At 38.1% G+C, this 23,776-nt stretch overlaps 1 protein-coding gene across 2 annotated transcripts in view; it reads right to left on the bottom strand.

Annotated features, from left to right (window-relative positions):
* Positions 1 to 622: 622 nt before the first annotated feature.
* ANAPC4 (anaphase promoting complex subunit 4) overlaps positions 623 to 23,776 on the bottom strand; it is a 35,143-nt gene continuing 11,989 nt past the window's right edge. For both annotated transcript variants that reach the window (XM_057727409.1, XM_057727410.1), the window contains 17 exons: positions 23,377 to 23,419; positions 23,192 to 23,268; positions 21,317 to 21,417; positions 21,188 to 21,239; positions 14,862 to 14,917; positions 12,638 to 12,684; positions 11,374 to 11,430; positions 10,993 to 11,049; positions 9,026 to 9,119; positions 5,704 to 5,801; positions 5,073 to 5,134; positions 4,956 to 4,994; positions 4,755 to 4,856; positions 3,561 to 3,635; positions 2,100 to 2,273; positions 1,338 to 1,461; positions 623 to 958 (listed from right to left, as the gene is read on the bottom strand). In XM_057727409.1, the coding sequence (XP_057583392.1) occupies positions 731 to 958; positions 1,338 to 1,461; positions 2,100 to 2,273; positions 3,561 to 3,635; positions 4,755 to 4,856; positions 4,956 to 4,994; positions 5,073 to 5,134; positions 5,704 to 5,801; positions 9,026 to 9,119; positions 10,993 to 11,049; positions 11,374 to 11,430; positions 12,638 to 12,684; positions 14,862 to 14,917; positions 21,188 to 21,239; positions 21,317 to 21,417; positions 23,192 to 23,268; positions 23,377 to 23,419 (1,486 nt within the window). In that variant the 3' untranslated portion in view covers positions 623 to 730. The remainder of the gene's footprint in view (positions 959 to 1,337; positions 1,462 to 2,099; positions 2,274 to 3,560; positions 3,636 to 4,754; positions 4,857 to 4,955; positions 4,995 to 5,072; positions 5,135 to 5,703; positions 5,802 to 9,025; positions 9,120 to 10,992; positions 11,050 to 11,373; positions 11,431 to 12,637; positions 12,685 to 14,861; positions 14,918 to 21,187; positions 21,240 to 21,316; positions 21,418 to 23,191; positions 23,269 to 23,376; positions 23,420 to 23,776) is intronic.

Below are 23,776 nucleotides of genomic sequence, written 5' to 3'. Positions count from 1 at the left end.
TAGGAATAAACGTTATCTGCATTTTAAAAATACTTTAACTGCGTGAAAACTTCCAGTGATGAATGACTGGAAACTACTAAATGTAATTTTTTTCCTGATATAGGAGTGATTCCTGATACCTACACCTTTTGACAGAAAAGACTAAACTTCTTCCTCGCATTCAATTTATATTTTCTTTTTAAAAATTTAATTAATTAATTTCTTATTATTAGCTGAGTTGGGTCTTCATTGCTGCGCACAGGCTTTTCTTCTCTAGTTGTGGTGCACGGGCTCCTCACTGAGGTAGCTTCTTTCTCATTGCGGAGCACGGGCTCTAGGTGTGGGCTTCAGTAGTTGTGGTATATGGGCTCAATGATTGTGGCTCACAGGCTCTAGAGTGCAGGCTCAATAGTTGTGGCACACGGGCTTAGCTGCTCCGCAGCATGTGGGATCTTCCTGGAGCAGGGATGGAACCCATGTCCCCTGCAATGGCAGGCAGATTATTAACCACTGCGCCACCCAGGAAGTCCCAATTTATATTTTAACACTAGCTCTGCACACAGTATTAAAAAGAAATCTCGATAAAAAGAAAATCTATCACAGTGGCTATCCCACCAAGAGAAGACGATGCAGAATAAAAAAATAAAATTTACTGTTTATTTCACAAAGAAAATTAAGTGGTCCAACACATCTTTGATCATCACTTGTGTCCTTTCTGACATGAGAACATACAAAATAATGGCAAGCTAGATCATGAGTCTAGCTCAGGGTCAAGTTTTTCTACTTTAATGACCATCTCTGGAGCTAAAGCAGCAGCACCAGCTTGCTGGTTCTCTGCTTCTGACTCAGACAATACTTCTTCCTTTATTTTTACAGGCTTATTACTGGCTTCCTCCTCTTCATCCGAAGACTCGTCGAGCTCCCATTCATCATCTATGTCCATTTCAAATACTCTCACATGACGGAGATTTGAGCTTAACTAAAGGAAAGGCCAAATAAAGAACTTTTAAAATGGCTTAACTAACACATTATATATAAAAACTTAGAAATCAGAAATCTGAATAAAGAGTGGTTTTAGAAGAAAGTTATTTTCCCATCAATTTACAACAAAATCACTAAACTCAGCTTTCATTTTGTATGAAAGTATCTCCACCCACAGTGACAATTTCAAGATTATTAAAATCTAAAATTGTTATTTACTTATTAAGCTTTCTCAGGACAAGAGAACTAAATAGCTAAGGCTACGACATGCTCATAACCAAAAAAAGCTTTACATCACGAAATGTCTGCACTGAGAGGACCCTGCAGATCCTATTGCTTCCTTCTGTTACTCTTAGTAACAATTTGTAAATACTTACCACACAGGACACTTTGCGAAAACCATTCCCAGCAACATACTGTGCTTTCATACTTTCCAGTAATCTCCAGTGCTTCTCAAAGTGCATGGTACGGGTGGGAATAGCACTACGCTGCTCATCTAGCCTAGAGAGGGAAAGAAACCAACCCAGGAGTGAAATGGGGCTCTTCTCCCTGGTTTACTAGGGGTGTTATCAGCGTTTGATTTCCACCAATATTCCCATTTCCAACATAATGCTACCAGCTACTGCATAAGAAAGCTGTGATACTATATTCTATGAAAATACTGCATTTCCAAATAGAATATATTATTAAGGCAGAAACCTGATTCACTTTCCAGGTAAGCAAATGGACTCATTTTAAATTACAGATCTGCTTACTTAAATCTCAGTCTAAAGCCATCTCTTGGAACTGACCTTGAACCTACTGCATGGCTACTGAGGTCCTGATTTTGAAAGGAAAATACTACAGGCAAATCTAAAATAATTATGCTACAAACTGGGATTCATGCTTGAAAACAGAAGTTCTATTCTCCACACCAAATAATCCCCCACCCTGTTTCAGCAAATAATTCTTGATTTACTAATAAAGCAAAAGGACAGAAGAACTGTCGAAGCCAGTATTTTTTCAATTAAAAAAAAACAGGAGTATTTCTGCTCAGTTGACTTTACATATCATACCTAAAGAACTAGAATATACAATATACATTAAAAAAAACATTTAACCGCTCTATCAGAAAGCCAACCTTGCTAATGCTAAGTTACCGTGTGGAGTAAGTCCCGGTGAACTGATGTTCTGCGGCATCTTCACTGCTGTACACTGAAGACAACGGCAGCTGGACGAGGAGTCTATCTCTTCCTTCACGTCCTACCGTGTCTTTAAGAACTACTGTGACAGTTTCATCATCATAAAACTGTGCATCTAAACAACTGTAGGTGCTAGGATAAAAATAAGTTTTGTTGTATCAAAGATGTTATCATGACTGAGAAAATAATTGTATATATAACATTATACTGGTACCAAGCAAAAAAACTGACAATGAAAAGATCAAGTGACGTTCTATACAGCAACATTTAAAATATACCATTAGGGCTTCCTAGGTGGTGCAGTGGTTGAGAATCCGCCTGCCAATACAGGGCACACGGGTCTGATTCCTGCTCCCACATGCCGTGGAGCAACTAAGCCCATGCACCACAACTATTGAGCCTGCTGCGCTTTAGAGCCCGCAAGCCACAACTATTGAGCCCATGTGCTGCAACTACTGAAGCTCACACACCTAGAGCCAGAGCTCCGCAACAAGAGAAGCCACGGCAATGAGGAGCCCGCGCACCACAACGAAGACTAGCCCCCACTCACCGCAACTAAAAAGAAAGCCTGGGCACAGCAAAAAAAAAAGACCCAACACAGCCAATAAAATAATAAATAAATAAATAAATTTATTTTAAAAAATACCATTAATTTACACTAAAGTCACAGTTACCTGTTGTACTGATTATTCACGAATATAACTAGGCCTTGAAAATAGGTAATCATGAAAAAAGAAAAATCTGTGAAATTGATTCACAGTTTCAGAAAACTCTTGACATCAACGGTCAGGACTTAAGCCTGTGGAAATTCCATGAATGACACCATATATACATACATACATACACACATACATACATACACATATATATATGAGTAAGCAGAGCTAACTAGAATGAAAAGTAAAAACATTTACAGATGAAAAGACATAACAGCTTCAAAGACATCATAAATAACTTTCTTTATGTAAGGAAAATAGCAAGAAAAAAGCAGTTCAGGATTACTGTCATAGTTCTTTCTCTTGCAAAGCCTCAGGATGACATTGGTATTGTTACCCTTTGTGCACTAAAAAAAATCCCACAGCAGTGAGAAGGCTACTACTTCATATCTCTGTTGGTTATAAGAAGACCTTCAGTCATCTGCCCTGGAACCACATTACTTTCTTAGCAGACAGAGAGTTCAGAAGTATTAACTGCAGGAAAACACACCATAAAAATTCCTGCAGGCCAGTAAGGTTCTACTCAATTCTAAGTCAAATCATCCTCTACGTATAAAATACATAACCAATCCAGCCCCCTATGTTGCAAATGAAGAAGGCCTTCTAAGAGTATCACCACTGTAACTTGAGTCTAACTATATTCCTATAATTATATCAATATTTCCTATATATACATGTCATCCAAAAAAGATTCAAGATTTACCTTCTTCTTACTTTTTCAGTTGTGGCATATGTGAAGCTCCCAAACTTAACAGCAATTAGTCCATTGCTTACAGATCTTGAAGAAAGAAGGGAGGAAAAAGAGGCTTTGTGGAACAAAAGCTTGGATAGGCAATAATCTATACATGCTTGAAAGAACATGACTGTCAGTACCTTTACCCTAATCATCAAACCCCAGAACGAAACACCATTACACTCACTCTACTGATAACTAAGTTAATAGTCATAGAATACTGACAACTAATTTATACCCTTGACAGATAAACCTAACAACAAAATTACAACTTGGTTTAAAATCTTAGTCACCAAAGTAGCAAGACACCTTATAAAATGAGGATGTTTGGGACAACCAAATTATTTCTCTTGGGCTACATCTTGGTTTCAAAAAATTTCCTTCAGGTTTAGATTTAAAACCATTTAGGAGAACTCGAGGTATGGGAGGGGGCTGGGGGTGAAGGGAAAACTGAGATGAAGCGAGAGAGTAGCACAGACATATATATACTACCAACTGTAAAATACTCAGTGGGAAGTTATTGTATAACAAAGGGAGTCCAACTCGAGGATGGAAGATGCCTTAGAGGACTGGAGCGGGGAGGGTGGGGGGGACTCGAGGGGGGGGAGTCAAGGAAGGGAGGGAATACGGGGATATGTGTATAAAAACAGATGATTGAACCTGGTGTACCCCCCAAAAAAAAAAAAAAAAAAAACCATTTAAGATCCTAGTGATATTCTGAATATGATTCTTCTTTCAGAACTTTTATTTGCATTCTCAAAAGAAGTCTCTACAGGTAAGGCCACTTGTTTAATGAAAGGCATACTTAACCTGAGGTAAAAAGGAACCCAAAATATAATTTTGAACTTCCACAAGTTCATGAGATATGATCCTGACCGTTCTGCTGTTACATTTTTCCTAATTCTAAAAAAATCCTACATGTAAAAGCTATAAACCAATACAAAACTAAATAATCTAGAATTAGAAGGGATCATGTAGCTTCCTAATTTGGCATTACCGCCTTAATAATGTGCAAGCTGATACTAAGAAGAGGTAAGTTAGCTAGCCTAAAGTCATAAGGCAGCTCAGCTAAAACCTAAAATGTAGGGAAGGGAAGTAGTATCTTTTATTATTAAAAATAATAAAATCTTATCTCCTCAATTCAAACTTTAGATTAATACTTACTGGGAAATATCAGTATGTCTCCTTAAGATGCACATTTTATAAAGTGAATCTTCTAAAATAGTAAAAAGAAGATAATGTAGATTTGAGGTTTTGTTATTCCACCTAAGGAAAAAAATTAATGACAAAATATGGTATTTAGCTATCAATGCACAGAACAAAACTGTATTGTTCATATGAGAGAGCAGAGAGACACACACTTACAGAAAAGGGAATTTGAATAATCTACGTGTGGAGTCCTCACTAAAACAAAAGAAAAAGAAGTAAGAAAAATTTTAATTGGCTGCTGAATTATACCACCCAAAAAGTAAACAGAATTACCTTCTAGCATCTCTATATAATGGAATACATATTGCTTGATTCATTGATTTTCCAATTACATCCTAAACAAGATTTAAAAATATAATTAAAGTCTGTACTTACACACAAATAAATACTCCACAGAAAGTGACTGATCAACACTGTTTAAGCCTAGTGAAAAAACATCTATATCACCAAACCTTCATGCAAGAAACTTTAATGACAGTCATGACAGTGAGGGAGAGAGGAAGTTCTGAGCTGAAAAGGACCTTGGAGATAAGCAATGCCAGGTTAGAAATGACCTCTTCTAGTCTCATAGCATCAATCATCCATCTTCTGGTAGTTAACAGACACATCAGCTCTGTAACTAAGACCATTTATAATAAGTTTGTTCTGGGAACAAATAAAATACTAAAGAACATCAACACGTTCAATAACCGTGTATTTATTTTTAAATTTATGTAAGAAACCAACAATAAGAGGAAATATTAGGGTGAACCATATGAAACTGCCATTTTTGTTACTCAAAAACAGTTGAATATCAGCATTTTGATACAGTTCATCTTAATAACTATGATCATTTGCATAAGTGAGCCACATATTGTACATATTCTTGCTCCTACACAAAAACATGCATTTCTTTCAAACTTACTGCTGGCTTCTGCAAGCACTGATCAATAATGTTCTCCATCCGCCTTTTCACAAAATGTAATGATTTTCGAGGATAATAAGGAAACAGCAAAGGACTTTCTGGTTTCAAACAAAAACAAAAACAACATAAAAAGCTATCACAAACCAGATAACTAGGAGAAACTAATCTACTGTTAGAGCCAGCCCACACAGCGCACCTGACGGTGGAATTCTCCCTGGCCACTTCATTACCCCTTCACACCACCTCACTAAAAATGACCATGGCCTTCTGCCCTGTGTCATCGCCTGCTGCCAGTCCACTGAAAACCACCACACTCACTACAAGCTGAGTCCCTACAGCTTATTATTCTGTATTTTATTTTTCCACCAAAATCCAACAATATGCTTCTGTTGGCTATAAGAGAAAAGGGATGATTTGGGAACCATAAGACATATAATGAAATAAGCTCACTTCTCTCTTCTTTGCCACAATGGTATAGCAGCAATCTGGTATTGTTTTGGAAGAGTGTGACAGTGAAAACAAAAACAGGAGACAAACTGGTGCTATGAAAATAAGCTCTTTACTTTTGAAAAGGACACTTTATCTATAGAAAGTAATATATAATTTGTCATTTACTGACACCAAGTATGCTAGGTCCTTTTTATATCTGTTATCTCTACTGTTTACCACAGCTGTATAAAGCATCATACTTTATTTTACTGATTTTAAAAAAATGAGGCTTAGGAGGTGTAGGCAATTGCCCAGTGTAACAATGACTAAGAAGCTAGACCTCTGAATCAAACCCAGCCCAACTCTTCCACTGGGCTCTGCAGGCCTCCTTCATAGCACCTCATGTCCCAGCTATGCTGGATAAAACGAGTTTTAATCGTGTTCACATTTTAAGCTCCCAACAGGTGACAAAGGCTGTGGTATCAGAGAAAGATATTTGGTCTTTGTCCTGTTCCTGGCCCAGAGCTCCTTAAAACTCATGGAATTTCCTCGGTGATAAGAATGATCGGAGCATCCTCTGTTTTAATGAGGCCCCTAGACAGCTTCAGGATGGGGACTGGAAACCATAGAGACCAGCCTGGATTAGAAGCCTGGACCCTTCAGCCCCATCCCCCAACCTCTGGGTAGGGGAGAGAAGCTGCCGTCGAGTCCTGTCAGCAGTGGCCAGCAAGCTAACCACCCCCATATGATGAAAACGCCATAAAGCCCCTTTGCAGCGCAGGCATTAAGGTGCTGGGAGGGCAGTGCACCTGGAGGGGATGGAGGCGCCACACCCCTCCCCACCCCTCACCCCAAGCATCTCTTCTACTTGGCTATTTTGGAATTGTATCCTTTATAATACACTGGTAAATATAAGTTACGTGTGTCTGAGTTTTCTGAGCCATTTTAGCAAATTATTAAACCTGAAGTATGGGAATCCCCAACTTTGTAGCGAAGTGGAACAGAAACGTAGGCAACCTGGGGACCCAGTCCTTGTGACCGAACTCTAAGTGGGGGTAGTCTGTGGGGCTGAGCCCAACCCCGTGAGTCTGGTGCTAACTCTGCACAGTTAGTGTCAGAATTGGTCTCAGGAGGAAAAAAAATCCTCTCATTTTGGTGTCAGAAGTGGTCTGAGTAAAAACAGCTCAGATGTATACTGCCTGCTTGTACGCTGTGTGCCAGGCGCTATCCTAAGTGCTTCATCTAAATTAATTTATTTAATCGTCCCCGCAGCCTTTTGAGGGAGGCACTGTGATCATCCTCACTTTATAGGAGGGAAAACTAGGGCACAAAGAGGTCAGGCAACATGCCCTCAGCCGCAAACCAGGAGGTGGCAGAGCAGGACTCTAGCCCAGCAGCCCAGCTCCCAACTAACATTTACTCACATACAACACCGACTCTCTCACGTCCCCTGGGAAGCTTCGTGCATTAAGCATTTAGCACTTGATTTTTGCAAAGTGCTAGGAAGACGTTTCATTAAGGTTTCTTAATAACTCCATAATCCCAGTCTTTATTACTTCATACTAGACTAAGAAACTGGTAGGTTAATGAGCTTGTCCAAAGTCACATACTAGCAAAATCTTCAGCATTTAAGAGATGCAGTTAATCTGAAGTTAAACATAACTAAGGCCTGTAACTAAGATTAGGCCTTTCTATTCAGCCATAGAAGGTGTGAGGAGACAAAAAGGTAGGGCCTGTTTTTAGCACACAGTTCCCAGGATGGATATTAGCCCAACAGTGATAGGATCCAGGTGCCACCACTGCTGGTACACTGCCATCAGCCCTCCCCCGGCATCCTTCCCTACTCCCTGGACATCCTGTTTAAATACAGTAAATGAGCTGAGTCAGCTGCACTTTTATCCTCCCTCCATTCAACAGCTAACTTATGTCGATACGTCTCTCTAGTGATCTTAAGACTCTCAAGCAATATAAAATATATCCTGCTCTGAAAAAGAATCTGGACTTCTAGGGTTAAATCAAAAGAGCAATAAGCAAAGTTCTGGGCCCAAGATTTCTCTACCTCCCCCATCAGTCACTCACTCAGGTAAACAGCAACCAGGCAGAAGCAGAGATTACTACTGAGTCCAGTTACAACTCAGGCTCTCAAGTGAGCAGCATCCTATCGCTTACCACCTTGTATCCTCTTGGGCTTTCGCTAAGCTTCAGTTTCCTCATTAGTAAAATGAAGACAGCAAGTACCTACCTCATAGGTTCTTGGGAGGATTAAAGGAGGTAATACATGTATGTGGCTATTACCCCGAGGATCTAAGAAATAGCTAAATTACGGTCACATTATTCTTTGAGAAAGCAAAGAAACAGATGCTTTAAAAATCTTTTCACCTAAAATGGAGAAGTTCTGACATATTTAATGGTTGCTATTTTGTGTTGCATCCCCAATAATGTTGGCTAAATAAAGTTTTACCATATCAACATCCTAGAGCACAAAAGGCATAACAAATAAATTAAAAAAAAATACAACCTCAGAAGAACACAGTGATGCATCACTATAGGAGTTAAAAGCATTATATGCTCTTAAAAGCTCATAAACTGGAACTGGCAAAACAGACTTCTCTATCAGCCTCTACAGTTTTCTTCCCAATATCCTATTTTTTATACATATTTTTTATAACAGACAATACTGAAGCAATCTAACTACATCACAGTTAACATCAGAGTGTTTTTGAACATGGTAATGTCATACACTGTTGTTATTTTACTGTTTCTCTAATCAAATAAAATGGACATAAAAGATAAATCTAAAGAACTTAGATAAGTATTCAGCAAGTACACCTGCTGACGCACTGCTCTCAAATAAATACAAACATGGCCAAAATCCACTCGGTTCATGAAATACCTTTAAGGTGGCTGCTGTTTTGAAGAAAGTCATACCACTGGTTCCCTTCTGTGTTAGGGGGTGACACAAGGTCATCATCTTCGTCTTTCAAGTACTAGAAGTACAGAATTAGAAACGTGAGTTTTGTAAATCAAAGAATTAGGCTCCAAAACTGTTTATATTTAACACTATTCTACTTGTTATGTTGTTTTACCGCCAAGTCCTCTGAAAGTGCATTATTCTGTGAGATGACCAAAATGTGCTAAATGCCAAGCAACTGAACTGCAAACTACTAAAAGATTAGAATGCTGCAGATGTAGACTATCAAATGAGTTTAAATTTCATGTTCTATTTTCATGAAGCACATCTTAAATTTATACATGTAAGTTTATAAATTAATTTAAAAAGTATCAACTGTCAATCTACTCTATGGCAGTAGTTCTTAAAGTGTGATCCATACAACTCTGAGTCTTCAAGATGCTTTCAGAGATCCCTGAGGTCATTACTAATTTTATAATAGTATCAAGATATTATTTGCCCTTTTCACTGTAACAACGTCTGCCCTGATGGTCAAAAGCACAGGTGGAGAAAACTGCTGGCACTGTGGCCAAGAACCAAAGTAGTGGCCCCAAACCACTAGTAGACACTGTATTCCTTTTTGCCACATACAGTTTCACTAATCTCTAATGAGGCTATTAAAATGATTAATTTTATTAAATCTCAACAAAATCTTTTTTCATATTCTGAGTGACAGAACTGGGAAGTATAAATACAGCACTTCTGCTGTATAGCAAAGTATGACGGTTATCAGGAGGGAAGAAAAGCATTTATGAAAATGTAATTGCGAGTCAAGCCAGACACTTTGTTGTTAATGGAATTCCATTTTTACTCAAAAGAATGACTGGCAGACAAACTATGATTATTCATTCTTAGGTATTTGACAGATATGTTCTTGAAAATAAAGAAGTGATCCTGTCACTTTAAGCAAAACAACTGACAGTATTTGTTACCAATGATAAAATTTAAACTTTCAAGCAAAAATTAAAATTTTGGAAAACCTGTATCTGCCACTACATGCTCGACAGCCTCACAGTAGTTAAAGATTGTTATAGACGAGACTGGTAATGATATTAACAAAATCTGACTCTTGGATACATATGAAGAAAGGTGTCAGCGTACGGAAGATCTTTGTAATTCAGCGAATCAGTATTTTCCAAATGACCAACACATGATATTACAGAATCATGCACAGGGTAAAAGAGCCACCCAAAGTGCAAGGCAGATGAGTGAATTTTAATGAACGAGAATATGAAAAGTCCACTGATGCAATTTAGACTCCACACCGAAACTAATCTAAGGTACTATCGCTTGTCAGAACTTGGTGTAGTATCAAAGAATATTCACAGTTATCTGAAAACCTATTAAAATACTTCGCCCTTCTCATCTACACACCTGTGTGGAACCAGCTTTCTTAACCAAAACAACATATCATAACAGATTATGAGAATGTAGAAGCAGATATGAGAATGTAGCTGCCTTGTCTTAAGCCAGACATCAATGAGATTTGCAAACATATAAAACAATGCCATTCTTCACTTAATTTTGTTTTGTGAAGTAAAGTTTCTTTTCATTAAAAATATTTATATTAACATGTAATGGAAAGTGGGTTTGTTCTTTTAAAATGAATTAAGGAATAAATAATTCTTTATTCTGTTTAATTTCTAATACCTAATAAATCTACTATTGATAGATACAGCCCACATAAAAGCTCTCTGGAGTCTTCAATAATTTTAAGAATGTAAAAGGGTTCTGAGACCAAGAAGTTTAAAGCTACTCTTTGGTGATTTTACTAAAAGGGCAGGGCTACTATATAATTTGGCATTATATTACTTTCAAAAAGTTTGTATAATAAAGACTAACACTTAAGTTTTAAAATTAGTTTTCAAAAATAAAAAAATCAGTAACTAGATTCAATCCAGAGCCCTTACCTGACCAACTTTTTCAACGTTAAAATATTTTCCTTTTCGATTATAAAGATCTGGAGCCTAGAAAGAATAAATATAGTTTAATTCTGAAGTCAACTCATTGAAGGAAAAATAATCTTATATATTTAAACCAAAAACTGTATTTTTTAAGAAAGCTGTTGGTGGCAGTTACTCTTTTCTTTTATGGATAGTAAGACACACATATAAACAAAAGTTCAATTTATATTCTTTACATTTAATAAGTACTGCCATTAATTACTTCAACAGTTTAAAAAGCATACATAATTGCTTAGAATTTCAATTAAATTGGATTGAATTTGATTACTTCTTACCATTATCCAGATTTATTTTTTAAAATGCACTATAGAAATATCAATTTCCTACCTCATTGAAATGTTCAGTAAGAAATTCGGCAACAAACGTGATATCTTTTTGAGTCATCTATCAAAACCAAAAGGAACAAAAAGAAAACAAATTAAGATAAAAGAAAGCTTCACAATAAAATTCTATGTAATAATAAATGTGACTTTTTTACTATCTACTAAAAGCCATGGGACAAATAGGCAAAGTTCCTTCAAAGCAAATGTCAACAGAAATTTAGATTAGGCAACTCTGAAAACTATGAAATCCTAGGGCTCTGAGAAGCATGTAATTAAATATCTTAAACCCATTTTTCCAATCAGTGACTCCAATAGCTACAGAACTCTTTATGGCCTAAGGCTGTTTATTACTTTATGCCTTACGCTAAGACTACATGTGTAGAGTCCCTCCTCTGGGAATGGGGGACTGTCAGTCCAGATAAATAACCTCAACCTGAGTTACGGGCTACAACCCAGGAGCGTTCCTTGCTTCACTGTTGGCCTCTGCTTCTTTCAATGACCCTGCCCTCTCCCTATCCTGGTTCTTCAGCCCTCAAAAAATTACACGTTGAGGTCTCTCCCAACAACTAACATATTATATTTCCCCAGATAAAGCTAAGAGTGATGTCAGAGAAACAGCTAATGCGAACATCTCTGGTTTGCAATGCCAGTCATCCAAAGCACAAAAGAGCTACGTCGTATAAAAGCTGTGATCCCTTACTCATCTGGTCCACCAAGGCTAATTTTAATGCTCTCATTTTTTCTGGCTCAAGATTACCTAATCTATCTGACTCAGTTTGGGCAGAGGTGAGGATGAGTGAGCTGCAGGGCCCAAGTGGGGCTTGATTCTGCCCTATTCTGTAAGATTCCCCGAGAAGGAGATTCCATTGCAACTAGTCCCCATCCTTACAGTCAGAAACAAATTGGTGCTCACCAGACACCAACATAGGCACCAATACCTAAGTACTCGATTTCCAAGGAAAATAAAAATGCATTTAAGATTTTAGGGAGTTAAAGTAAGGAAACCAAACACCCTATGTTATATAGATTATAAAATCTTATACAATCATGAAAACAAGAAACTTAGCCATAATAAAGGTATTCTGTGAGATAAGAAAAATATCAAACATGCAAATTAAAAAAAAAAAAAGTCTTACTAGGATCTGTCTTGTGCCTATAGCCTAACATCTTGTTAACTAATAACTGCATAAGACGACTAAGATGACCAGCAAAGCTGAGCTCAGCCAGGGCAATATTAACACATTAGGATAAATATTACTATATACTACCTTATTCAGCTCAGGAAGTACATGGTCTTCTGTCATTCTCAACATAGCTGGAAATATAAATTTTAAAACTATCTTTAAAGGGAAACTACGAACATAATTTTAATTATAGATGCATTTCAAACACTAAATGTATTTCACTGGACTACATTTACCATTTTCAATAGCTTCTTGTCAGCAAAGAAAACTTATTTTTCTTCTAAGAACTAAAGGATGAAGAATTTAAATTTGATTTATACTTTCAGGTTCAAAATGGTTGGTATAGCAATCCTAACTATTATTTTTCATTTTCACCTTCAACTCAACCCACTGCCACTCCAGACAAACAAACTTAATTGATGCCTTGAGCTAAGACTATGTGTGCAGGGATTCCTCCTAACTTGGTGATGTTTCTTCTCTTAAAATGTGCAAGCAATCCTTTCCTCCAAAAGTCTTAGAATACCAAACAGATGTGTTTCTTTCCCTGGGGCTTTTTTGCTACATGAAGACATTTGCACTAAGATTTATGTGTGTACATACACACTTACATGTGTGTATATATATATTTACAAACATCCTTTAATATTTGTGGTTGATTCTTTTTTGTCCTTTCATAGGGGTGTCTTCATCAATACTGTGTTTTCTATACATATTACACCCACCTAAGTCAAGAAGCATGCTGCATGTGCTTTTGCGTAGTGTCTGAATATGCTTCTTATGTTTGGGCAGGAAAAAGCATGTTGGACATTATTCTGCAAGTATGGATTATTTTAAGAAACTGTTTTTAATTAATTCAAATTTCTAAATTATCTGAAAAACTAGCCACAATTTAGTTCCACTCATTCACTTATTCATCCAAAAATTAATTACTGAGCACAGTATAGGTACTAGGGATACAGCAGTATAAAAGAAGTCCCTGCCTTCATGGAGACTGCATTTTACGAAAGAGCAGACCAAGGTTAGAGCGCTAACTAGTGGCAGCACTCAGTTACAGTCAGGTCCCCAGTTCTCCAATCCAGTGTGCTTTGCCCTAATGATAAGGACTGAGTGGTAATTCATTTATCTTCTAATATAGCTTCTTATTACAGTTAGGACATGCAATAAGAATATAAACTGCCTAATTACTCCAATAATTATAAGTAAAACCAAGCTATGACTTCTGTAAAAGGAAATCACTTCTAAGGTTTTGTTTAATTTTAACATTGTAATTTATTCTAATTAACTCTGATATTAAACAGGCTGGTCTGATAAACACTCTGGCTCCCCATTCTGGCTAGCATTGGTAAGGTTTTGAGAAAAATCTAAGAATTTTAAGTGTCAACATCTACAGATTGCATTCATTTTTTTATTAAAAGCAATTATATTAGGTTAACAAATATGAAAAGTCTGTCTTAAAAATATGAGAATTAAATATCTGGGCATTTGTTTAAAGGATATTAGCACATTACAGGTAATTTACTTCCTGTTTTACTCTTTAGAATTTTAACAAACATGGGATAAATTCCATTTACAACTAATATGCAAAATTTAGAGTGAGCATGAAAACAGTTAATATCAAGTCAGTAACTATTTGCTAATTACCTACAAATGCAAAGGTACTGTGGAGACACAAAGGCCACAAGTTGTCTCCATTCCATTTAGCTAGGACATCACTGTCCAGTAGAAGTGATAATGGGAATGTCCTGTTTCTGTGCTGTCCAACACGGTAGCCACTAACCACATGTGGCTCATGAGCACTTCAAATGTGGCTAGTATGACTAAGGAACTGTGTATATAGTTCTACATAATTTCAACTACTTTAAACAGCCACATGTGACTAGTGGCTACCATAATAAAAGGCACAGATCTAGAGACAGAAGACCAAAGTATAAAACAGGAGTTAAACTATTCAAGGACAGAGGCTTTGTCTTATTTTTTCTCCCTTTTTTTTCCTGAAATTTAACACCTAACAGTAACCTAATACAAAGCAGAGACTTAAAGGGTCAATGATCAATGAGTGATAGACAATCAACGCTAGAAGTTGCATCTGCGGGGGTGGAGATGGGTAGGTGTATAGAAGAAACAAGGCTGGCCATGTGTTGAAAACTGCTGAAACTGAGTGAAGAGTAGCAGGGGGGTCATTTGTACTATTCTCTCCACTTCAATAGGTACTTAAAATTTTACCAGAGTGATTGAAATATGCTAAATTGATACTCCCACCATTTTTTCAGTGTTAAAAATACAAGAATGCTTCATTCAATTAACTTACCCACATAGAGCCACCGAAAAAATGCTTTGAAGTTTTTCATACTGCTATCTATAACTCTAAAAGATAAAAATAAAAGAAATCAGAAGTGAAATTATTATATGGGGTTCATGTATCATTGTTCAAGTATTGTGGAATATAATAACCCTTACTGTTCTATTATACCCTAGCTGGACATTTAAGCCTTCAGAACAGATTTAACAAATCAAACACAAACCCAAAAATAAAATTTCAAAAGAGCAAATCCTGATTCTTTTCAAAAATAAAGCAAATAACTCAGATTCTAACTGGATATAACAGTCTTGCCACAAACTGTGTAACAGTCTTTCCGAGCACTCAGTAAACTATGAAATTCTTTTCTAACTCTGGAAATAAATCAGGAAAAAAAACAGTTTTCAGCACTATCCTCAGTTTAAAAATAATACTTACTGATCAGTAAGAAGAAAAAACATCAAACACAATAGAAAATCATTATTATAAATTTGTACTATGTCACTACCACTACCTCTGATATCAATAGACATTACTTTTGGAAGTTGACTTTTTTATCCTTACAGTAACAGATTTCAAAATGTGAATTTCCTTGGGCTTTACACAAATGTACCCCCAAGATTTAGGATTGTAAGTGGAAGTTATCTTCACTTTGATGAAACTGTTTTTGAATATAAAGATGGATATCATTTTTTAAAAATCTCTTTACGCTCACATCCACAAGATAATTACTCGAAGTGAAAAATACATGCACTTTTCACCCCTAAATCTCAAAGTCCCTTCCAAGCATTCAGTCTCATAATACTACTGGAGAAGTAGGTCAGTATCATTAACCCTTCTGTACACAGTAAAACATCTGACATAAAAGACTGTGACATTTCTTATGTTACCAAGCACTATGATCAAAACTCTTACAGCAAAAATAAAAAACAGAAAAAGAGGTTCCTTTCTGTCTTTCCCAGTCAATACTCTCACCCCAACTCCACACAACCAATGATCTGTTACAGGCTAACATCAAAATTCTCATTGCCTCAGTTTCTCCATTATAACCTAAAATAATGCTATATTCTACTTATCTCAAAGGAGCAAGAAGGTAAATCAACAACAACCTTTCATTCACATAGACGGGTGATCACAGAAAGCTTAATATTTTATGTTTACTCTGCAAAAATAGAGAACCAAAAAATTATTCAACATTCAGGGAAAGGAATGTCATTTCACCTCCTTCTTTGTTCTCTGAGCACACACATCCGTAATAAGCTCTACCTTCTAAACCCCCATTGAAATGATGGCGGATTGGTGGGGAGGGGTGGGTGTGTTATAAACTCACACACAAAAAGAGGACAATAAAAAAAAATTTTTTAACTTTCAGAAATGTCAAAAGCCAACAGAAGACTGGTGACTGGTGAAGCTCAGCACAGGCGGCCACGTGCCAGGCACTGAGGGGAGTGGGCAGCAAGGAGGCATCCACCCGGCAGAACCCCAGGGATACTCAGTCCTTAGAAACGTCAAGTCCAACAGAAGACATCAGGATGACGTCTGGGGCTCGACAAGGGAGGACTGAAATACAGAGTGGCCGATATGTTCTTTTCCCCAAAACATGAATGCCTAGGCATTTGCTACCTTCCAGACAAAAACAGAGCTCTTCAAAGAAGCCGAATAAACAAACTGAGAAGAGCCGAGGCGGTTCCAGGTGGGTGCTGGCTGCCCACAGCACAGGCCTGCACACTCCGGCACTCGTGCTGGCTTTCGGCCACCCTGCGCCCAGCAGTTCCAAGCAACTTTAAACTGCATCACGAAACATGAGTAAACAATTGGGCATCAGGTTTTTGAAGAAAGCTTGCAACAAGAGACCAAAACAAACAGCAAAGTGACACACAAAGAGGAGATAATTCAAAGAGTAGCAGAGACTTTAAAAAAATCTAATTAACGTCCTCAGAGAGCCGTGAGATGTCACATCCACAAAGCAAGAGCACAGCTTTGAAAAATGATTAAACAAATAAAGCACTTAGAAATTAAAAGATGGGACTGCCATAATAAAACATTCAATAGCATGGCTCAGGTCAATTTCGTCCTCACCCCACCTGGGCTATTTATTCTAAAGTTCACATCCTAGACCCTCATTACCAACGTGAACCTTTTAAATCTCAATTTAAAGAAAGCATCCTACTAATCAACCACCAGTGACTTCTCTCCAGTAGCCCAACATTCACCCTGCCAAGACTACCACCTACTAGTTCTACCACCTTTCACCCCCTCCGTGTCCTCACCTCCCCCCTAAACCAGTACAGATTTGAAGTTTATCATTTTAATCATGACCTTGCTTCAATTTCTTGCCTCCCTTTTGCTTTCTTTTACTCACCAAGCCTAGAAAATTAAACTGCTCACCTATTCTGTGCTCCCACTCGAGCGGCTAAAGCTGGCTGGAGAGAACTGCAGAGCCATGCTGGCTGGTCTCACTTTAACGCTCCGGGGAACGCTAACCAAGTGGCCCTTAGCGCTACCGACAATCCCCTGCTTCATCAGCCCATTCCCGCTCCCGCTGTACTAGACAAATGGCTTGTAGCTCTTGCTTTACTCTTAAAGCTCAATACCACCTCCCCATCGTTACCTTCAGCTGATGACAGAACATTGCCTACTTCCGTTAAGACAGTAAAAACAATTAGAAGTGAACATCCCCAAGCCCTCATCTGCTCATATACCAGCACCTGTGACCCTTGTCTTGGCCTTCTCTCCTATAACTATGGAGGAACTATTTTTCCAGCCCCTTCCCTGACACACGAAATCCCATCTCCTCTTGTATCCTCTTGCTCTAGCAATCTTCCCTCTCTTTGCCATCTCAACTGTTCCCCTTCTAGAACATTCCTGTCATATATAAATATTTTCTAATTTCTGCCACTGTAAAAAGAAAGAAAAAACCAACAACTATTTCTAAATACTGGCCATTCCCTTTACAGCCAAACTCAAGAGACTACATTTGCTGTTTTCTTTGCATCTGCTCTCACACTGCATCATACCTGCTCCCGTGACTCCACAGAAATGGCTCTTATCAAGGCCACCAATTGCCTATTCTGATAATATTCTCATCTATCCCACTTCTGGTCCTCACCTTGCTTGATTCAGCAGCACTGGACAACCAATCCCTCACTCCTTCTTGCAATGCTTCCTTTGCTCAGCCTGCAGGATCCCCCTCCCTGGTCTTTCCACCTCTCCAGTTTCTCTCGCTAGCTCCCCATCAACCCCATTTCTAACACTGGAAAGCCCACCACTCAGTCTTCAGATCTCTCCCCTAAGCACACTCACTATCTCATCCACGCTCGTGGCTTAATACCAATGTGCTGCTGGCTCCAAATTTACATTTCCAGCCTGGATCCCTCACTTGAATGTGTCTCGTACAATCAACAACGTGCTGGACAGCTCCACCAAGGTATCTAACCAATGTTTCAATCTAATATGCCTAATACACTGACCGTGTGGTCAAAATTAACATTGGTAAGAAGGGGCAGACAGACATCATTTGCCACCGGATATGACACCTTCAGAAGGACACTCCACCAATTACATAATATTCTGGCCAGGGATATATAACCTGAATCCAACTATGAAAAAAATCAGATAAACCCAAACTGAGGAACATGAAATACATATATATTTCCTACATTCTCCCCCAAGTCTTCCCCATTTCAGTAAACGGTAGTCCTACTCTCAAAGGTGCACAGGATCTAAACTCACAATTATCCACGACTCCTTTATTTTACCATCCACACAACCATTCAGCAATCTTGTTATTTCTACTTTCAAAATATATCCAGGTTCTGACCATTTCAGATTCTGACCACCATTTTTCTCTTGGCTTCTGTCCTTGACCTCATATAATCTAATCTCAATACCAAGTACATAAGAGGGATCTTTTTAAACCTAAGTCATATCCTGCTTATAACTGCATAGTCACTCCAGTGCTCATAAAACTCCCTAAGAGCTTCTTATTATACCCAGAATAAAAGCCAAAGTCCTTACAACTGTCTAGAGGTGCTATACAACCTGACCCGCCCTCCATGACCTCTTTCAATTCATCCCCTACCACTCACACTGTCGTTCAAGAGACTTTAATTGCTGTGGCTCCTTGAGGTCCCTCAAGTACGCCAGGCATGCTCCAAACTCAAGGCCTTTATACTTGCAGTCTCCTTTGCTCCCAAATAGGGCTCATTCCCTCCTCTCTCCACATCACCTTCTCAGTGAGGCCTTCCCTAACCAAAAAGTTGAGTCCCTACCCCCAGCATGCCCTAGGTCCTCCTTCCCTAGTTTTTCCCACCACTACTTATCACTATCTGACTTGTTGTATGTTTTAATTATTCATTTTTTTATTGTCTGTCACATCATGCTAGAATATTTTATCCATGAACGCAAGATTTTTTTTAATCAGTTTTGTTCACTGCTATACCCTCAGAATCTAGAACAGTGTTTAAAACATAGTTAAGGGCTTCCCTGGTGGCGCAGTGGTTAAGAATCCGCCTGCCAATGCAGAGGACACGGGTTCGAGCCCTGGTCCGGGAAGATCCCACATGCCGCGGAGCAACTAAGCCCGTGTACCACAACTACTGAACTCTAGAGAGTGCAAGCCACAATTACTGAGCCCATGTGCCACAACTACTGGAGCCTGCGTGCCCAGAGACCATGCTCTGCAACAAGAGAAGCCATCGCAATAAGAAGCCTGCGCACTGAAATGAAGAGTAGCCCCTGCTCACCACAACTACAGAAAGCCCACATGCAGCAATGAAAACCCAACGCAGCTAATAAATAAAAAATAATTAATTTCAAAATATTTTAAAGAATAGTTAAATGGTCTATAATTGTCTATGATGAATGATAGTGTTGGATAATTAAGTCGAGAAAATTTCACAGGAAACAGAAAAGACAAAGATATAAAAAGAAATGAGAGTAAAAATAAAAGATACAGAGGATCAATCCATGAAGTCTAAATATCCAACCAACTAGATTTCTAGAACAAAAGTCTAGTTAAAAAAAGGAAGGGAGAAGAGGAGATTACCAAAATAATAATACAATAGAATTCAGGTTAAAATGGCATTTTCTTATTATGAGTACAATAAATGAAAAGACCCACATTTAAAACACTACTGTGAAATTCCATCACACCACGGGTGAAGAATGAAGCTTTTTGAGATGAGAAAAAAAAAAACAGCACACAAAGGAATGAGAATCGGAAGCACCAGACCTTCCACTGGCAACAAAGAGGACAAAATACAATGGAGCAATGTTTTCAAAGTTCTATGAGAAAATGAATCCTCCTTCAAAATCTATACCCAGTCAAAACCATCAATTAAGTGTGGCAGAAGGAGAAAAGACACAAAAGCTACCCTTACACATCTGTTTTCTAAGTTACTGCAGGATATTTTCCACAAAATGATTAACTGAACCCCAAGTAACAGAGGAGATCCTGGAAGTAAGGACCTAACCCACAAAAGCAATGAAGAAAAGGCCGGGGTGGTGGCTGGCATGAGAGTTACAACCAGGCTGGCGCAGGCGGGAGAGGCTACTGGAGGAGGAACAGGGACAGAGGGAATTCCAGGGATGTGACACTACCCTTGAGACAGGGAGAGAACCTAACGACCTGGGCAAGACAGACAATGCAAGGAAAAAAGAAAGCAAATAGAGTCTAGGAAAAACAAACAGAAACACAGAGAAAAATAATTTCTAAAAACTGGTAAGTAAAAGAAATGGTATACAGTCATATAATTTAGAAATATGGAAGTAACCTACACACCTAAAACCAGAAACAGTTAAGAGCATTCCCTCTGGAGAGAGGACCTGGGGTGAGGATGGGTGGGAGAGGAAAATACCTCTTTTAATTCATGAAATTGCTGTGTTATTGGATTGTTTTAATCATGTAAAGGTATAATTTTGATAAAACTTAAAAACTCATTTTAAGAAAATCACAATTTGCTAGGTTCTTTTTTTTTTTTTTTTTTTAATTTTTTATTTTTTTTTTTTTTAAATTATTTTATTTTATTTTTTTGGGGGTACACCAGGTTCAATCAACTGTTTTTATACACATATCCCCATATTCCCTCCCTTCCTTGACGCCCCCCCCCTCGAGTCCCCCCCACCCTCCCTGCCCCAGTCCTCTAAGGCATCTTCCATCCTCGAGTTGGACTCCCTTTGTTATACAACAACTTCCCACTGACTGTTTTACAGTTGGTAGTATATATATGTCTGTGCTACTCTCTCGCTTCTTCTCAGTTTCCCCTTCTTATTTATAAGTAAAAAGTTAAATATTCTCAAGTCATTGATTCCAATATTCAAGTATCCCCAATACTTACTGAAGAAGCTCATTTGCCTTGAGTATGAAAGAACCCACTGCAGTAATAGCATCTAAAAGGAAATAAATAAATATTATTTGTCAAATAAGTAAAGTGGGTTTAATGCATTCTGTTGAGAAATTAAATTACCTTCAATTCCTGAAGCATCTAGTCCCAGAGGTTGATATTTTTGCTTCCATGAAGCCATTCCTTTCAGTTCACTCAAATGGTATAATAAAGACTCTGAGCCACTATCAAAAACAGAGCAGAAATAAATTAGTAACACCACCATCATCAAGGTGGCAGGCAGCTATTACCTTGCTTAAATATTTCGAAGGTTTCAGAAATAAAAACTGAAAGTAACATTAATTTTCTTTCTGAGAAATAATTATTTCTCAAAATTATTTCAAAAAACTGTAGCAGAATCACTTGGTTGTCATGACTAGTGAGACAAACACGTAACCACAAGATTAAACTTTGTAAGATCAAATTATGTTCCACGGTTAGTCTTGGAACTTTCAAGACAGTCATATGGTAATCTTGTTCACCCAACGGCTATGTATTTAATATTCAACAAATATTTACTGAGCTCCAGCTTGAGGTCAGGCACCATGCTAAATACTGGGAACTTAATGGTGAACACAACAAAAGGGTCCTCGTGACACTGACAGTCCAACAGGGGAGACAGTCATAACCACACAATCAGACAGTATATCACCCCAACTACCATAAATGCCTTAAAGGAAATACACCAGGTGCAAGTATAACAGAAGAACCTGATCTAATTTGGGACTACAGAAGGCTTCTCTGAACAAGTGAGATTTGAGCTGAGAACTGGAGAATGCAAGTGAAGAACAGAGTGGAGTGTTCCAGAAAGCAGAAGGGATGTACAAAAGCCCTGGGTGGGAGAAAAAAAATGCCAGGTTTAAGAAGGCCAAAAAAGGTATTGGTCCTAAGAAACAGGAAGGCATTAGAAGTTTTTATTTTTATAACTTTATTTCTTTATTTATTGGCTGCATTAGGTCTTCAATGCTGCAACACAGGCTTTCTATAGCTGCAAAGAGTGGGGGCTACTCTTCACTGCGGTGCTCGGGCTTCTCTTGTTGCACAGCACGGGTTCTAGGAGCACTGGCTTCAGTAGCTGTGGCACGCTCGGGCTCTAGAGTACAGGCTCAATAGTTGTGGCGCGGGCTTAGTTGCTCTGTGAAATACGGGATCTTCCTGGATCAGGGATTGAACCCGTGTCCCCTGCACTGGCACGCGGATTCTTAACCACTGTGCTACCAGGGAAGCCCTGGAAGGCATCAGAAGTTTTTAAATGAGAGTAACAGACCCACTGTGGAGAATACATTTGAGGGGCACAGTGCAGACTGGAGGAGACCAGACCAGAGGGTACTATAATGATCAAAAGGGGAGGTGATATAATAAGGGCCAGGGGTCTCAGCATAAAGCAATTTATCAAAATTTAAGTTAAACACTGAACATCTACCTGCAAACTGCTTCACTGAGGTAGGGAGCTGTAGCTGGAAACGGCATGAGACAAAAGGTCTGGGGCAGTCTTGGCTCTGACACTTACTAACTTTGGGTCGGCCGTAGGACCGTGCTGAACTTCATAAAATGGGGACAGTCGTAACCAACACCTCGCCAAGGAGTTAAATGCAAAAATACGTAACATGCTTCTACATAACAGATAAAATGATACACAAACGTCCTTAATTTCACCCCTCAAAAAAGGGTACATGTCCTATTCAGGACATACCACATGGTTGTCTAGGTGAGAAAAAAGCCCAGACAGGGCCCAGACTGGTGAAAAGATGTTGAAAAGTTATTTCATAAAGCAGAATTACCATTACTGATTCTTTAAATCTTGGGCACTCCAAGATTCCCCTCAAATGCTAATGCAACGATTTTAACTAGAAGAGGCTGAAACAGAGAATGCCAGATGACGAAAGAAGGCTGCAGAAAGAAAACCAATGCCAAGTATGTATACATACAACACCAAAAGATTCTACATCACCTTCATACCTCTGTAAATGACTTATAACCAACTTTTGTATACTGGAATATGATGACTCTATAGACTGGCCAAGCTTTTTTAAGCCCTAATTAAGAGAAAAAAATATATTTAGCATACAAGTAAGATACTATATGCCATTCTAAAAAAAAATTAAGAAAGTGTTCATAGCTATTAAAAACAAAGATAACCGTACCTTTACTGTTAACTGGTTCATTAAGAGGGTCTGAAGTTCAGCACTAGAATGAAAAAGAAAGTAATGTTAGTCTTCTCTACTCAAAACCTGAATCCATCACTTAAAATGTTTAAATTTCAAAATACGCAAGATTTTTAAACAAGATAAATAAAAAGAAATAGCCCCCAAAATTAAGACTTTGTTGTAACTCACAAAGGAAAAGACAAAAACGGGAAACAAAGTCTAGGAACAGAATGAAGTAGATGTGATGGTGTACTAAAATGGTATTTCACATCAGTAAGGAGAAGGTGTAATACGCGATAAATTATACTGGGCAATTAAACACTTAGAAAAAAATAAGTTAGTCCTCCACAGCACATAACCAAATAAATCACATCTGGAACATGTAAATGGAATAAAA

This window comes from Hippopotamus amphibius, chromosome 3 (genome assembly GCF_030028045.1).
Source record: "Hippopotamus amphibius kiboko isolate mHipAmp2 chromosome 3, mHipAmp2.hap2, whole genome shotgun sequence".
Taxonomy (NCBI): domain Eukaryota; kingdom Metazoa; phylum Chordata; class Mammalia; order Artiodactyla; family Hippopotamidae; genus Hippopotamus; species Hippopotamus amphibius.
The sequence above is the reverse complement of the archived record's forward strand: the minus strand, read 5'-3'. Positions and strand labels throughout refer to the sequence as shown.